Source organism: Protopterus annectens, chromosome 6.part1 (assembly GCF_019279795.1).
Source record: "Protopterus annectens isolate FY-2018-M chromosome 6.part1, PAN1.0, whole genome shotgun sequence".
Lineage (NCBI taxonomy): Eukaryota > Metazoa > Chordata > Ceratodontiformes > Protopteridae > Protopterus > Protopterus annectens.
This window is the reverse complement of record NC_056738.1, coordinates 87028155-87045066: the sequence shown is the minus strand read 5'-3', so window position 1 is coordinate 87045066 and position 16912 is coordinate 87028155. Positions and strand designations below refer to the sequence as shown.

Genomic DNA, 16912 nt, shown 5'->3' with positions numbered 1-16912 from the left:
GTTCGGGAAGGGCAGTCCAAGGCACGTGGTCCCAGTCAGAGACCAAGTTGCACACAAATGTTCTAGAGATGAGGGCAGTGCTTTTAGCGTTGGAAGCCTTTCACACTGTCCTTCCCCTCTGATTGATTGCAGTTCAGTCAGACAACATGTCTGTTGTCTGGTATATCAACAAGCAGGGGGGAACCATATCCTACCCCTTATGTCATGAGGCCATGAGAGTGTGGAAATAGGTGATTTCCACTGGTCGGTTTCAGATAGCAACGCACATCCCAGGGCGTTCCAGCATTTTAGCAGACAGATTGAGTTGGGCTATCCTGATGCCATACGAGTGGCCTCTGAAATAGTCAATAGCGGAGGAGATCCTCCTTGCATGGAGTCAGCCTTGTTGCGATCTCTTCGCATCTCCTTCCAACGTGAAGTGCAGTGAGTTCTTCGCTCTGATTCCCTCACCAGGGGAAGCCCCCAGAGATGCTCTAGTCCATGCTTGGCCCCCCGGGCTTCTCTATGCTTACCCACCATTGCCATTCATTCCCAAGTTTCTTCAGAAAGCTTGCCGACTGCATTGCAAAGTTATCCTCATTGTCCCATTCTGGCTTTATCAGGTTTGGTTCCCATTCCTTTGGTCTCATCTTTTAGCTCCTCCGTGGGTTCTGGATCCCTGCCCAGATCTAATCTCCCATCCTTGGTCTTTCATCCCTGGTAAAATCTATTCTGGTGGCTTCTCTTAAAGATTCCACTAGGAAACTTTATCACAGTAAATGGAAGCATTTTTCCATTTGGGCCTCACAGAGAAACCTAGATAACTTTACAGCCCCTGTTCCAGCGGTGTTGGATTTCTTGTCTGGCATTTTTCAGCAAGGAGCTAGCTCTTCCACAGTGAAAGTACAGTTGGCAGCCATTTCTAATTTTCATGTTGGTGAAGACATTGCCTTAACCTCTCCTCTAGGCTGTTGTAAGGCCTTTCTTAAAGGCACCTTACTGCTGCGTCATCCTCTCAAGGATTCATTGCCTCCTTGGGACCTTAACTTTGTCCTACAGGCATTGGTGGCTCCAGCATTCGAACCTGCAGCCTCGGTGGATTTAAAATTTTTGTCCTGGAAGACAGCCTTTCTATTTGCCATTACATCTGCTAGGAGGGTTTCTGAGCTTCAAGCTGTGTGTGCCGTGCCTCCTTATTTGGTCTTCCATAAGGATAGTGTCTCTCTCCGTACTAATCCTTCCTTCTTACGCAAAGTGGCATCTGAAGCAGACATAAACCAGTCCATTAATCTGCCTGTTTTTTTTCCTAACTTCCAAAATAAAGGTTAATACAAACTTCATTTGTTAGATGTTCATAGACAACTTGCTTCTATCTTCACAGAACAAAATCATTCTGCAAGACTGACCAGTTTGTTTCCTTTTCCATTGCCTTTCTGGGAAAGGCTATTTCTAAGGTTTCTTTTGGCCAGATGGATCACTCTCTGCATTTTGCATGCCTGTAAAGCAAAAGGTTTATCTCCTCCTGGTATTGTTAAAGCTCACTCTACCAGGACGATGGCGACTTCTGCTTTTTGGTCTAGGGTTCCTTTGGACGACATTTGTACAGCAGTGACTTGGGCCAATTCACATACCTTCATTTCCCATTACAAATTAGGTCTAATTTCTAGGGGTAGAGCATCGTTTGGCTCTGCAGTGCTCTAGAATATCCTTCCATAGGGACCTCCCAGGATTGGAGTAGCTAGGAACTCTGTCCTACAGGTTGCAGATAAAATGAAGTTGACTACTTCAGATAAAGAAGTTATGTACTCACCATAACGTTCCATCTGAGTAGTTATACTTCATTTTTCTGCAACCTTCCCTCCCTCCGTCCCCTGGACCTTGTCCTGTCTATACAGGTTTGCTTCATTGGGCTGAGTTGCTTATGTATTTAGTTGCAGCAAACTCGATCTTAGGGGAAGGTAAGAGATGGTAGTGTATTACTGGTAGGGGAGGAGCTTGGAGCAGATGCTAGAAAAAAAGTTGCCGGCTCGGATCAGATATGGATCTGAATACCCACAGGTTGCAGAAAAATGAAGTAGAACTACTCAGAACATTATAGTGAGTACATAACTTCTTTTTTTGGATAATCAACTCTCTACTGTATATGGATATTAAGAACAAAATCTATTTTCCTGCCAGTTACTTTTTCAGTCCCTTGTGTTATCCTAAACATCAGTGACATAGTGGCATATATGCTTTATAGTTCACATACCAGTTTAATGCAGTCAACAAAATTCTGTCTTTCTCTGCCAGTTCTTGCAAAGCCACATTTCACGTATCTAATGGGATTGATGCTTTGTAATCTCCCATTTATTCTTTGTTTTCACAATGCAGTTGATCTTCTTGCTGGTCATCTCTATCTCTCAACCCCAGTTTCTGGTTCAAATCCAAAGTACATTGGAGTCTTTTAGTCAACTCCTGTACTTTTCTGTTGCTCAAGCATCTTCCTTTTGAAGAACGGAAACTGTTTCACTGACAAAATCTCTGTATAACCTTTGGTATTTTCAGAAGTAGAGTCGCGATTTTCTTAATGTTTCACTGTTGCAGTCATCACATTTGGGTTATCTGCCTGCAGGTAGCCCTCAGCCGGCCTGAATACCAGAGTCTTGGGATTTCGGTCTCGGATGCTGTCGCTTCTTCCATGACATCAGGTCGTCAGGGGTATAAAACATGCAGCCGACGCCATTACATCAGTCTTTCTTGCCGTGCGGTGCCTGAAGCAGAAGCAGTTCGCAAGTGCCGGTCAGCTGCCTCCTGAAATTTTCGTTTTTTGAGTTTCAGACCTGAAGTCTTCTAAAAGATAAGTATCCCGTTGGGGATCCTTTTTTCTTGCTCTAACCGATGTCAGAAAAAATTAGTAATTGTCTTGTCTGTGGAAAGCAAATACCTCACAGAGATTTTCTTTCTTACTGCGTCACCTGCTTAGGCCCAGACCACGATGTCCCTCGCTGTCGGTTTTGTGCCTTATTCAACACCCAAACTATTCGTCATCTGTCTGTTTTTGTTGCTAAATGTTTCTGCTCTCTATCTTCGTATTCTGAAATGGCTTCGATAAGCCATCCGACTACCGATCTTCCAAAAAAACGTAAGGATAAAGACACAGACCGCATAGGTTCAAAACCGCAGACGACACTACAGTTAAGCTAGTCTCCAGTCCGCCGGTACTCAGTGAGGTGCTTTCGCAGCCCCTGTTATCCGCTTCTACAGATTCGCAGGCCTCTACTGAGACCCATTCAGAGTCCGGTATGCCACGAGATGCTTCTTCGACTACGGAACCTGTGGATGTCTCTAGCTTGGATGGATCCAGAGCCACTGTGTAGGCACTGGTTTCTGAGGGTATATTCAGGCCTTCAGATTTTCATATTAAACAGACTTCATTTCAAACCAAAAATACCAAATTTCTTAGGCCTAAAGTTTGCACTACGCCTATGAAACAGACCAAAGCGCATTCTCAGGCCCACATGCCATAAAAACAAATGCTTAGAATGGCTGAAGGCCTTATTACCTTAATTAGGGTCAGTCAGCCTTCCCCCTCAGACCAAGAACTGATTTTTCTTCTGATTCTTCTGATCAAGAGTCTGATAACTCTGACCCTTCTGACTACCAGGACATACCCGTATCTACCTATGAGGATTCTGATGCAGAGGATTCCATTCCCTCTGCTTCCCCACCAGAAGATTTTTCTTTTGATGAAACCCTGCATACCCGTAGAGAGCATTTCTCCTAGGAGAACCAGGACTACTTTGTCCAAAAAGAGACTCAGGGAATTTTTAAACTTGCCTCAGCACAGGCCTTTAGCTATCCCTCCAGTTTTGGAAATTGTACATGATGTCTACTTGGAATCCAGCCTTACCCCTGATACTTTGACTCCAGCTCCCAGGAAACCTGACAGGATTCCCACAAATTCCTCTCTAAGAATCCCACTGCGGATCCAGAGACCATTTCCCAGGGACTTAAAGGCATTAAGGCTACAAAGGCCAAAAATTCTACCCCTTCGAACAGGGATTCCAGGGCTTTAGACAGATGAGGTAAGAAGGTGTACACCTCTGCTTCTCTTGCCATCCGGGCTTTAAATTGCCAGTTTCATAAAGTATCTGCAACATATTTTGGAACTAATTAAACAGAAAATGATGATTCCTGATTGTGCAGAACATAAAGATTTGTAAGAGTTAATGCATTCTACTAACCAAGTTTGTAAACATACTTTGCAATGTGGTTTTGATGCCTTAGAAGTATCTTGCAGGGCTGTTGTCACTGGGGTCTGTTCTTAGAAGGCATGCTTGGCTTAAGGAACAAAACTTGCCAGACCATGTCAAAGCAATTACTAGATGCACCATTAGACCAAGAGCGTCTATTTGGCAATAAAGCTGAAGTCCTCAAAAAGATGGAGGAAAAAGCTAAATCTATGCAAACTGTTAAAGATTTCTTACAAGTACAGCCACCTAGATTTAGTAGGCATTGGCCTTCAAAAACTGGTCTTTTCCAGTCCCTCCCAGACCTCAGTCCAAACCCAGGGGCACCAGACCACCAAGACTACAGTCTCAGGGTATGCACAGATCTAAGCAGTGGAGTGCACCCACGTCCAAAACAGGGAGTAGTAAGCTGCCATCCTATGGTAAAATCTCACAATGACTTGTCCTTAACTCTTCCAAGCCTTGCCCAAATACCTTGCACCTTTAGGAGGGAAACTTGCCTTGCATGCCAAAAACTGGGAGTACATTACCCAGGACAGATGGGCCTTAAACATTGTCCACCTCCACTCACTCCCAAGCCCAACTGGATGGCCAGACCCTCCCCCCAAACCAGTGGCCAGAAGCAAGTATTTTCTCTTCTCAGTATCAAGGCTATTCAACCTGTCCCAGCAGAACAAAGGGGACAAAGCTTTTATTCCAGACTGTTTCTGGTACCCAGAAAAGAAAACTCTGTGTCCTATCCTGGATCTAACACCTTTTTGGTGGTTCCAAAATTGAAAATGCTTACTCTCCAACAGCTGCTTCCAATGCTAACCAAGGACTCCTGGCTAGCAACCCTAGACTTAAAAGCTTATCTGCATATCCCCATAAGGGAATCTTGCAGGAAATACCTATGTTTCAGACCAGGCTGTATGCATTATCAGTTCACTGCACTTCTCTTTGGCTTATCTACTGCGCCCATGGTATTCACAAAATGCCTAGCTCCAGCCATTGCATATTGCAGGCAGAGAATGATTCAAATTTACCCATACTTGGACGATTGCCTGCTTCAGGCAGACAGTCCGGAATTGCTACTACAACACCTGACATTTGTAAAGAGACTTCTGACTTCACTGGGGTACACCATCAGTGAAAAGAAATCACATCTGATACCCAGCTAACCGATTGTATTCCTGGGAGCAAGCTTGAACACAACTTCCCAGGTGGCATTCCTCACTCCAGAAAAACAAATGTATTTGACAAACTACTTCAATCTACTGGCCACCAAAACCTAGCTATCTGCAAGAAAAATACTGCAAGCCATAGGGTTCATTGCCTCTTGCAGTCTAATAATTCCATCTGCAAGATTGCATATGAGGAAACTTCAATGGTACTTGAAAAGTCTCTGGTATCAACATTCTCAGGACCTGGAAACAATGATTCCTATCATTCCTTGCCTAAGGACAGCGTTCCTTTGGTGGGCAGAGGCCTGCTACTACAACAAGGGGCTCCCTTTCATTCAACCCCATGCCACCCAAACCCTAACAGAAGCATCAGACTATGCATTGGGGGGGGGGGCTCACATGGTGGGACTTTGCATTCAAGGCAATGGAGCCCAAAGCAAATGCACCTGCATATCATCAAAAAGAAATGTTAGCTGTACAGAATACTCTGACAGCCTTCAAAGGCCTTATTATTCTAGGGTAACTATTGGTAAAGACGGACAACACTACAGTTATATGTGGTACATAAGTAGGGGGGAACCCATTCCTACCCACTCTGCAGATTAGCCATGGCTCTGTGAAACACAGCCGTGAAGAACCAAGTGCACCTGCAAGCTCAATTCCTGCCAGGCAAACTAAATTCACTGGCAGACAACTTAAGCATAATTGTCATGGACCCACAAGAGTGGAAACTGGAACCCAAAATATTCAAGCTTTTGAGCAACATATTGGGGGGGGGGCACCAGAGGTGGACCTCTTTGTTTCCCCTCAGAACTATCTATTGAGCAAATATTGCACCAGAACTCCCCACAGCCAAGCTTGGAAAGTGGATGCCCTGTCCTTTACCTGGGAAAGCCTCTCAATCTGTGCCTTCCTCCCCCTGCCCCTTCTCTTGAAGGTTCTACTAAAGATCAAACAGAACAAGCCAAGGGTATTCCTGATTGCACCAGACTGGCCACGCCAGCACTGGTATCCTCTTTTGTGCAGTCTGACAGTAGTGCCACCATGGCATCTGCCTCAGACCCCTTCCCTGCTGTCCCAGCAGAAGGGCCAGAATTTGCACCCTTCACTACAGACCCTGAACCTAGCAGCCTGGCTCATCCTCTGAATTCTTCACCAGCAACTCTCAGTAAGCAGGTGCTGGATGTCCTCCTTGAGGCAAGGAGGCCTAGTACTAGAAAATCCTATTTGAAAAAGTGGAAAAGATACTGCTCCTGGAGCCATTCTCAAGGAATGGACACAACTGTCCCCAGCTTACCTCGTATATTAGATTACTTATCAGAAATGCTCCACAAAGGCCTATCCTTCTCTTCCATTAAGATTCATGCCTCTGCCAATTCAGCTCATCATAATACTGAGCCACCCCTTTTCTCTCATCCTCTGGTCAAACAGTTCCTGAGGGGAGCCAAAAATTTAAGAACCCCCAAGAGAGCTCCCACTCCTGCCTGCAACCTTAACTTTGTATTGGAAAAGCTCAAGCTTCTGCCCTTTGAACCTGCTGCCCCAGCAGAGTTAAAATTCCTCTCTTGGAAAACGGTTGTACTTCTAGCCATCTCTTCAGCAAGAAGATTTACAGTTTGAGGGCTTCAGTTTCCTAACTATAGACATTAAAGATTTGTACACGTCCATCCCACATGTTGAGGGTATAGAACGGCTCAGCCTGTTACTGCTAGATCTGGAAGCCCCTAGAAGTTTAATTTCTTTGCTCACTGAACTGTTGGACATAGTGTTGTCTAATAATTATATTACCTTCAACAACTGTTTTTTTGTCCAGTCCATTGGCGTAGCAGTGGGCTCCCCATGTGGAGCCAGCTTCGCCAACCTAGTGATGGCTTCTTGGGAAAGGGAGCTTATTTTAAATGTACCTGAAATTAGAAGCCAAATACACTTTTATACAAGATACCTGGACGATATCTTTGTTTAAGGGTGATGAGGTGGAAGCTAACAATCTAGTGACGTACCCTCAATAATACCACTGTTTTTTTTACAGTTCACACATACTTTCCACATGGAAAGAATAGCTTACCTGGATGTCGATTTAAAAAAGGACCTAATTAATGGTTGCTATACAGCTCGTATTTTCAGGAAAGATACCTACTTGAATGCTTTTTTACATTTTGACAGTTGTCATCCACTATTTCAAAAGCGTTCAGTGATAAAAGGCCAACTGGTACGAGCAGCTCGGATGGTTTCCACACAAGAAGAGTTTTTACTAGAATGTAATCAACTTCAGGATATGTTTATCAAGAGGGGATACCCTCTACCTATGGTTAGGGAACTGGTAAGAGAAGTACAAAACAAGAGGCATAGGGGCATGTATGTACCAACCTATACTGAGGGTTAAAATTAATGAGGAACAAATGGAAATCAACCAAGTTCGGATGGTTTATGATGATGCTCCTTTAGTAGGGTCCACTTTTATTACTACTTTTAGTAGCAATAGTTATATCAAAGACATCATTAATAAGAACTGGGATTTAATAGTCCTTGACAATTTATATGCTAAATTGAAGGACCCCCCCCAGAGTAGTTTTTAGACGTGGCAGGAATTTAAAAAGCTTATTACAGACTAGGAAGGAAGATAATTTTGGAAGCAGGAGGAAAGGGATGATAAAGTGTAGCATGTGCCCCCAATGCCCCTTCATGGAGATTGGGGTCAACTTCTAGATCAGAGGAGTGCCCTATGCTTAAAGGGTAAATTTGACTGTAATACTAAAAGTATAGTCTATTTGGCCCAATGTCGAGCCTGCCCAGCTTTTTATATTGGGAAGTCGGACAGGAAACTAAAAGAAAGGGTTTATGAACACCTTTGCAGCATTAGAACATCAAAGCAGGAAAATGCTCTGGCTAGACATGCGAGTGCTCTCCCATTACACACTTTTAAATTTAGAGTGATTGACCAGGTTACGAGTGATGGAAGGGGTGGCCCTAGTTCATTATTCCTAGAAAAACTGGAATTAATATGGCAACTTCATACTAGGGCCTGCTACCCACCAAGACTGAATGAAGTTTATTCCATATCTTGCATCCTTAAACTAGAGAGTTTAATGAGGTGACTATATACCTTATTCACTTCAGCATGCAAGAAAGGTTTCACATTTTTCCTTAAACAGGGTATGTTAAATATTTATCTAAATAGCCAAAAATGTTTTTATTTGTTCAGTTAGGTATATACATGTTTATACATATACATTCACATTCACTTAGTTATCTACACATGAATGTGTTTGCATTTAGAGTTGTTTATGTGAATGTGTACACTCTTATTTCATCTTTTATCATATTCACCGGACGTCCTTTACAGGATGGTTTTCTCTGCTCCAGTCTTTATAGCTTTTTAGCTTGATGGTTTTAAATTCAGAAAACATGGGGCTAATATAAGTGTTTTGTTATATATTTCTTCATCCTACTTTTTAGAACTGTCATTAACTACTGTTGAAAGTTATTTAAGATCTCAATACTTTTTCACACAGTGGTAAAGTATTTTATTTTATACTGTTTTCAATTTTACACTTCATTCTTGACTTCTCACTTTTTACTGTTACCTTAACTATTGGTTTTAATGTTAGCATGTTTTTTAAATATTTCTGAATATACTTTTAAAAGGTCTTTTAAGAGCGTTTTCGAACTGATGAGCTATGTTTATATTTACATATATACAAATATATTTACTGCATACATACTTGTTTTACAAGAAGGTGGATTTTTAAAGAAGCATACAATGGGTTAATTGTTCATTCCTGCTTACCTTGGGGCGGGTTTGCCTTTTGCTTGGAGGAAGTTGATGTGGTTTGAACTTGTGTATACTGTTTGAAACATTCTTGTTGCAACTGTCTGATGAAGTCTCACTAAGGGGTGAGATGAAAAGCGCTTTATGGTTACTGTTTTTTTATTATTTTTATTGTTTGTTTGAAGCAAAGTCTGACGAATAAACTTTGGAAACTACTACTGTGTGTGTGCCTCAAGCCCTCTTGCCTGCATTCCTGTTTCTTCAGCAAGAAGAGTGTCTGAATTGCAGGCCCTTATGGCCATGGAACCCTTCATTATCTTCCATGTGGACAGGGTTTCCCTCGGGACTAACCCATCATTCATGCCTAAGGTGGTATCTAGTGTGGCTTTAAACCAATCCATTCATTTGCCAGCCTTTTCCCCTAATTTTCAGAATAAAGGGGAAAGGATCCTGCGCTCTGTGGACGTGCACAAGCAGCTCAAGTTCTATCTGGACAGGACTAAGCCTTTCAGGAAGTCTGATCAGCTGCTAGTCAGCTTTGGTGCAGGGACAGAGGACAAGGCCATTTCAAAGCAAACCATTTCTAAATGGATAGCACACTGCATCCATTTCTGCTACAAACACTATGGGAAGCCTACCCCACAGGGGATCAGAACACATTCCACTATGGCTACATCAACCTCTACAGCATTCCTCAGGGGAGTCCCTACCAGGGACAACCTGTAAGCTGCAACCTGGAGCTCTGTACACATTTTCACCAAGCATTACCACTTACCTGTCTCTTCTAAATCCAGAGCTGGATTTGCCACAGCAGTCTTACAGGGCCTGATTGCCAGCCCTAATGCTTTTTAACTGCCTCCACCCTTCCTTAGCTTTGAGAATTGACCCAAATGTGATGACTGCAACAGTGAAACACAAAGAACATAGTACAGTTGTGTACATTTACCATAAATGTAGATGTTCAAATGTATTCACTGTTGCAGTCCTGGTTACCCTTCCCTCCACTCCCCTGACTTCTCTCTACTTGTACCTATCTTTTTTGTTTGGCATATCTTATATCATGTGTATTTATGTTTTGCTGGGGTTGCTCCATACCAAGTAATTGCTTCCTATTTTGGGGGCACCTGGCATCTGGTGCAAGAAAAACTGAAGTAATGGCGTCGGCTGCATGTTTTATACCCCTGACGACCTGACGTCATAGAAGAAGCAACAGCATCTGATGCAGAAATCCAAAGACTCTGGTTTTCAGGCTGGCTGAGGGCTACCACCAGCATGCACATAACTCAAATGTGATGGGTGCAATAGTGAATACACTTGAACATCTACATTTATGGTAAGTGTACACAAATGTACTTTCTGCTTGTTGACTCGCTCTTAGTTGGCTAAGTGTCATTTCCTCTCTAACCTGTTATGCATCAAAAAATGATTTGATCCGCATGGAAAATTTTCTGAAGACAGCTGGATACAGCAGCATGAGTCTCATACTTGCCTCGTGACATTTCTTGATTGTTTCTCATTTGCCTGGTATACAGTGAATAATCCATTTTCCACAAACATCCTGGCTCCAGTTTTTAATATACATGTGTCCTTTCTGCCACTGTTTTGCCAAGAGCTACTATTTCTGCTGCTATGGTTGTATTGTTACTAATGTAGATCTTGACTGCTTTCTCATTGCCAGGTTTGGAGCATATACACAGTGTGCCTTTTCATTTAACAAATCCTGCTGTGGAATACTAATCCAGTTGCTTATTGGTACTTTCCTAAAATGAATACATTATTTTCCTTCCATTTTCTTTTGTATAGCACAAAACTTTAGGTTTTCTTTGTGTGCTCTGTTCTAATTCTAATGTATTTATTTATTTTTTGAAGTAGCTCCTCTTTTCAACTGTACCATAGATGAAATTGTATCTGCTTTTTGCTCAGTAGTTGTAAAATTCTTCCCAGACAGATCATCTCTTTTCTGTCTGATTTACTGTTAATTTTTTTCCAGATTTCTTCTTTGCTGCCATCAAGGCAGTACAATTAAACTCCAGTAATTGAATTTTATCCAGTTTAATTGCTTTAGTATTTTTCCATATTTGCAGTTTTTTACACCAGGGAAGCTCTAATCAACCTGTTGATCAGTTTGCACCAGTCTTCCCAAGGAGTGGTGGATTATGAGCTCGAGTGGCAAGAATCCCAGTCTTTCTTTTAAACCAACTGTTAATTTTGAGACTTAACTACTGGATATCACTGAACCTTCGATGGTTATTCCTCTGCCTGCTGATTATTTAAGCTGTTTGACCTAATTTGCTGGGAACCTTGAATGGTCTTTAACAAGAATTTGAGGGTCTCAGGACTTCTCCATGATTCCTTTGAAAAGTGTTTTTGGAGCTTTACCTAAGCAAGTGCAGACAGTTTCCTTTTCTTTCTGGTGGAAGAATCACAGAGAATGCAAGGTTTGTGTATTTTTTGCTGCACACTTCCATTTCAGGTTTCACCTGAGGATTGGCTTGGGCTCAAGAAGGTGGGATAGCCTTTTGCCTTTTTTGTGGTTAAAAAGCATCTAACTGGAGCTTAACAGGCCTTATCCAAGTACCTTGATGACTTTGATCATCTTTTATCATTGTAGGGCTAACCTCTCCCCTAAGGTAGGGATATCAAAGGCCATTCTACCATAGATATGGCTTTTTGTGTCTGCAAACATTGTGTAGAGTAATACTTTGTTCCCCCTTAAGATTTTTACCAGAGACTGTTGCTTGGATTGTAATTACAGTATTTGAGCCTCCTTTCTACAGTATTTTCTTGGTGCTTCAGGATTCTTTGTTCAGAAACTAAGCATTTTTGGCAACCAGATTTAGGGCGTAACCCTGAGAAGTTACATAAGCACTACTTTGGATTCTGCTCTGCTGTTACTACACAAAACCCTTCAGAATTGTAACACATATCTAAAAGTCAGCAGATGCACTGAATATTTGAGATGACCGTATGTAGTAGGTAACAATTACCTTAAGACTTTTTGCATCTTCATAGTGCGTTTAGGTACTTTGATGGATAGTCCTGTAAATATATTGTTTGGTGTTTTTATATCATTGTTTATTTGCCCAGCAGGTGTGTTTGCTTAACTTCTTTATGGGTATTGGGCGACATGAAGCTGGGTATGTTTTCCAATGCATTTGACCCAAGGTCAGGTGAGCTGCCCAAATATGGATGCTAGAGTCTGAAAGAATAGAGCTGGTGTGAGGTGAGTGATCAGAATTTGACAGCTATTACCACTGCAAAGGACATTTCTGAAGATCAGCTTGGTGGCTCAACATTTTTGTGTGTGTTGATTCACGCTAGATAAGAAAAATGATTTAATCTCCAATTCTTGTTGACTACATATTTTAACAGTCTGCTTTCTGTTTAGATATAAAATTTATCTTTTTCTTTCATCTTTAGGAAAAAGTTGTGGAAGAAGTCACAAAATAAGCGATTACTTTGAGGCAAGTGTTTTTTCAGTCTTTTTGTATAATTAAACTTGTACAACAAATTACTATTTGTGAGTTATTTACTTTGAGAGAGCTATTACAATAGGTAACATGTGCAACTGATTTCTGTCAGATAAACATAATAGCTTTACTTTTATTAAAATACCTTATGTGCTCCCCTAGCAACACTGAGAGCCTTTCTAACTAGATGTCATGAAAGCGTATTTTGGGTTCATTACATTAAACAGAAGGATGAAACACAAACTGTAACCTAGAGGAACCTGGTAGTTGGGAGTCAGCTTGGAGGGTGGGAATGAACAGCGTTTTATCCAGTCACCTAATTAAGGAGGTTGAAGGATTGGCATTTTAGTTGAGGCATTTACTTCACAGACACAAGGTACAGAGATTGATTCTCACCTTTGAAGGAAATTGAATAGGCATAAAATAGCCCACAAGGGCTTCTAACCTAGTACTTTGCATATGAACCTAAGGAAGCAAATTGATTTCCAAGATAGGGTTGTATTTCATTTTAGAGACTAGTACCTCCACCCCTTCAACAGGTAATTGGAAAACACACCTATAGATGTTCTTATTTAGATCACTGTTGGAGTACTCTCAACATGTGGGACTTTACCTTAAGTGTTCTGAGCTGGCTTTTGGGCTTGTTTGCATGTCGCGTACTGCAGCTGCTCTGTTTTTAACCCATTGCGAGGTATTCCAGCTATAAATTTTCCCTTGGTAGCACTTGTGTGGTCACCTAGTGGTACTCGTCTTAAACCTTCCACCCTTTGCCCCCTTAGCTCTCTCTGGACTCTTCCACAGATTCTGACAAATATGGATGGACAATTTCCTATGGTTTCTCCTGCCAGTCTGGTTGATATGGGCATCCTCAGTGTAGCAACTGTTTCAATTACACAGGCAACCCTCTTCTACTACCACCTAGGGAACACAATTTATGAGAGATGCAGTTACATTAAGATCCTAGAGTCTGTGCTCTCTCCCTCCCAGTCTAGTATATCTGGCACTGAGAAGCCTGTCAACACAAACAGCACACCTCAAGCACCACTCACACCTACCCAACACACACCCACATATGCGAAGGTCCTCAACAAAAACATACCCAAACAAGAGACCTCCGAAGCAAAAACACATGCAAACTCCACAGCCCACCACACCATGCAGAGTCCACACACCTGTTTCACAGCCACTGAGGCCTAACCATAAACCCAACATATTAGTCATAGGAGACTCCATTGTGAGAGACACAGATCTGCCTCTCACCAGGCTGGATAAGGAGAAAGTCATGATTAGTTGTTTGTCAGCTGCCGTAATCCGCCATCTCCCATGCACTCAAGTCTCTCAACAGGTACAGAGAGAGAGATGATCAAGCTCGCTGAATACATGTCCCCAGGCAGGTATGTCCCTAGCCTTATGCAGCTTTCTACAGTCAGCAGACTGATGCCTCAATACAAACAGAAAATGATTGACTTTAACAGTTGGCTTAATTTCTGCTGTCATTCCAAGAGGGTGTTCGTTTCTGCTGTCATTTCAAGAGGATCCAGTACCTGACAGCCTGGGAAGACATGATAGACCACGAAGCTTTGCCACAGATGGCCTGCAACTGTCTACCTCGGGCTTTAGGCTTCTGGCAAAGGCTCTTGCTTCCCTCCCCCATAATCCCTTTTTAGACAGTGCCATGAGTTCAAAACTACCAACGTGTTAACTTCATCAAAGCGCAAACTAAAAGTTATTCTGCTAAATGCTAGGATTCTAAACATGAAACTGCACTCATTGCAAGCATTCTTAACCCTGGAAGATGCTGACATTTGTGCAGTCACAGAAACTTGGTTCAAACCTGCGGAGAACACCCCAGCCATAATAGGTTACTCATCCTGTCAAACATTCAGACCTCAAACTGTGGGCAGGAAAGCAAAAAGGTATGGAGTTTCAGTGTATATTAAAGACATGCATACCTCCAGGCTGGTCATACAGTTTGCACAGGAAACACTCCAGGTGCAGTTAACTGTTGACAAGACCCCTAGCTACAGACCCCCAACCTTGACTCAAGATGCCCACTCCACCTGTCTGGACCTTTTCTAATCTGTCAAGATTCAACCCTTTACCCTGATCCTGGGTGACTTCAACTATCTAGCCATAGACTGGAAGAGCTACTCATGCCAAAATACAAATGCCCATAGATTTCTTGATTTTGTTAATGCAAATACAGTGGTTCAGCTGGTCGTCGACACCCCCCACAAGAGGTGACAATGTCATGGACCTGGTATTAACCAACGTGAGTAACCACTGCAGCATCCCTACAGTGTCATCCTGCCTGGTAAGATGCGATCATAAAGCAGTCAGTTTAGAAGTCTCCATCTCCTCTGACAACCCCCCCCCCCCCCGATAGGGTCAAACATAAAAACTTCTCCAAAGCTGAATACGACCTCCAGAGGGAGGGTATAAACAGCTTTACAGCCCCCTCCCCCTCCGTAGGAGCTGGCACAAATGTCCAAACATACACCAAAGTACCATACGAGCATTTATATAGCTGTGTGGAATCGGGAATATCCGACAAAATCATCCTTAAGGAAGAGTAAACCTGTCTGGTGGACATCTGCAATAAATAAACTCTATAATAAAAGGAATAATCACTGACAAGGACCAAGAAGGGAGCAGGTTCCTAATTGTAAACAATCTCTCTGTAGCCTGAACAAGCAAATAAAGCAGTAAAGAAATCCTCCAAAGCAAACAGAGTCAAAACTGGCCACGTCTTCTAAAGACAATCATAAGGCTTTCTTCACATATGTCTGCAGTCTCAAAGGAAGCACTCAGATCTGCTCAGAACTGGTGTTCTAGGATACCACATACACAAACTCTATAGATATAGCCACCTTGCTGGCAGACAGGTTCAGTGAAAACTTCACACCTCTGCCCCCTCCATCAGTAAATCGGGACATCCCCAGCACCTGCCCCCCTCCCCTTATATCTAGGGAACAAGTCATCACTGCCCTCTCAAAGGCAAAAAATACAGCCTCCATGTTACCCGATAACATCTAAGGTTATACATCCTACATGAACTCAGACAGGAACTTATAGCACCATTAGGCACCCTAGTCTACCAAAGCCTGATTACCGGCTTCATCCTATCTGAGTGGTGGACTGCCACTGTCATCCCTTTGCACAAAGGTGGAGCGTCCACCGATCCAGGAAGTTAAACCCATCAGCCTAACTAGCATGATCTGTAAGGCCGTGGAACGAATTATCATGGACCTCATTAACAATGACATTGGCAACCTGCAAACTCTCAGTCCCCCACAGTTTGGTTTAGTCAAAGGGAGGTCATGCCTGTTAAATTTGATCAATTGCTTTGAGACAGTCACCAAAGCCATGAACAAGGGGAAGACTGTGCACACCGCCTACTTTGACCTGGCTAAAGCCTTCAATACCATTCCCCACTCTGGTATAATAAACTCGCTCAACTAGACATCAGTCCACATGTTACCAGGGAAACCAGGAACAGGAACAGCTCACCAAGTCCGAACTAAGTCAAAGTAGAAGTGATGTAAATCTTTAGGAGACCCAAAATGTGTCTGTAAACCAACTTGCATAAAATGAAGTACCGGACCAAACGGTGTTGGTAAGTCCTAGCTGCGTGATGCAAAGTTTTCTTCAGTGAAGATGAAAATGCTCACCAGGTAGTTCCACCACAAAACTTTTATTAACAAGACAAACACCAAGCGCTTTCGCCTGAATAATTCCAGGCTTTTTCAAGGTTAAGTTACAAATGTTGCCACCCTGCTTTTATACATAAGTTAATCAACCAATTAAGTCATTAATTTTGTAATTAAATAAAGTCATCAACTTTTAAAGTGCAGTAGTGCAATGATGTTACTAACTTTCTACCTTTCTTAACTGGTGTTGTGTTAAAAAAATGATTCATAACAAACAACAATTATAAATATTTTAAAAACTAGTCTTGTTCTAAGTTAAATCTGGTTAAAATTTATAATAATTATTCCTAAGTAACACATTATATAGCACTTAAAAATTATGCTATTAAAAAACTTCAATAGAAATAAAAATAACATTCTTTAACTGTTAATGTTCTCTAACTATAAAATTATCATGTTGTTGTTAGAGAGAATTGAATGTTATCAGACTGGTAGCAAACTGGCTCAGTGATGGAACCCACCTAGTCAAAATAGGGGAAGCCACCTCAAGCAGTAGACTTGTAACAACCGGTGTATCCTACCCCAGGGATAAGTCTTAGAGCTTCTGTTGTTTGGGATATACTTCTCTGAGGTGCAGGCCAAAACCAGT

General features: G+C 42.2%; 1 protein-coding gene across 1 annotated transcript in view; it reads left to right on the top strand.

The window, feature by feature from the left end:
- The window catches only part of TLK1 (tousled like kinase 1), a gene marked incomplete in the record, with an annotated part of 2832579 nt that overhangs the window by 763672 nt on the left and 2051995 nt on the right, over nt 1-16912 (top strand). The window contains 1 exon segment of the mRNA XM_044075520.1: nt 12564-12607. Within this exon segment, the coding sequence (XP_043931455.1) occupies nt 12564-12607 (44 nt within the window).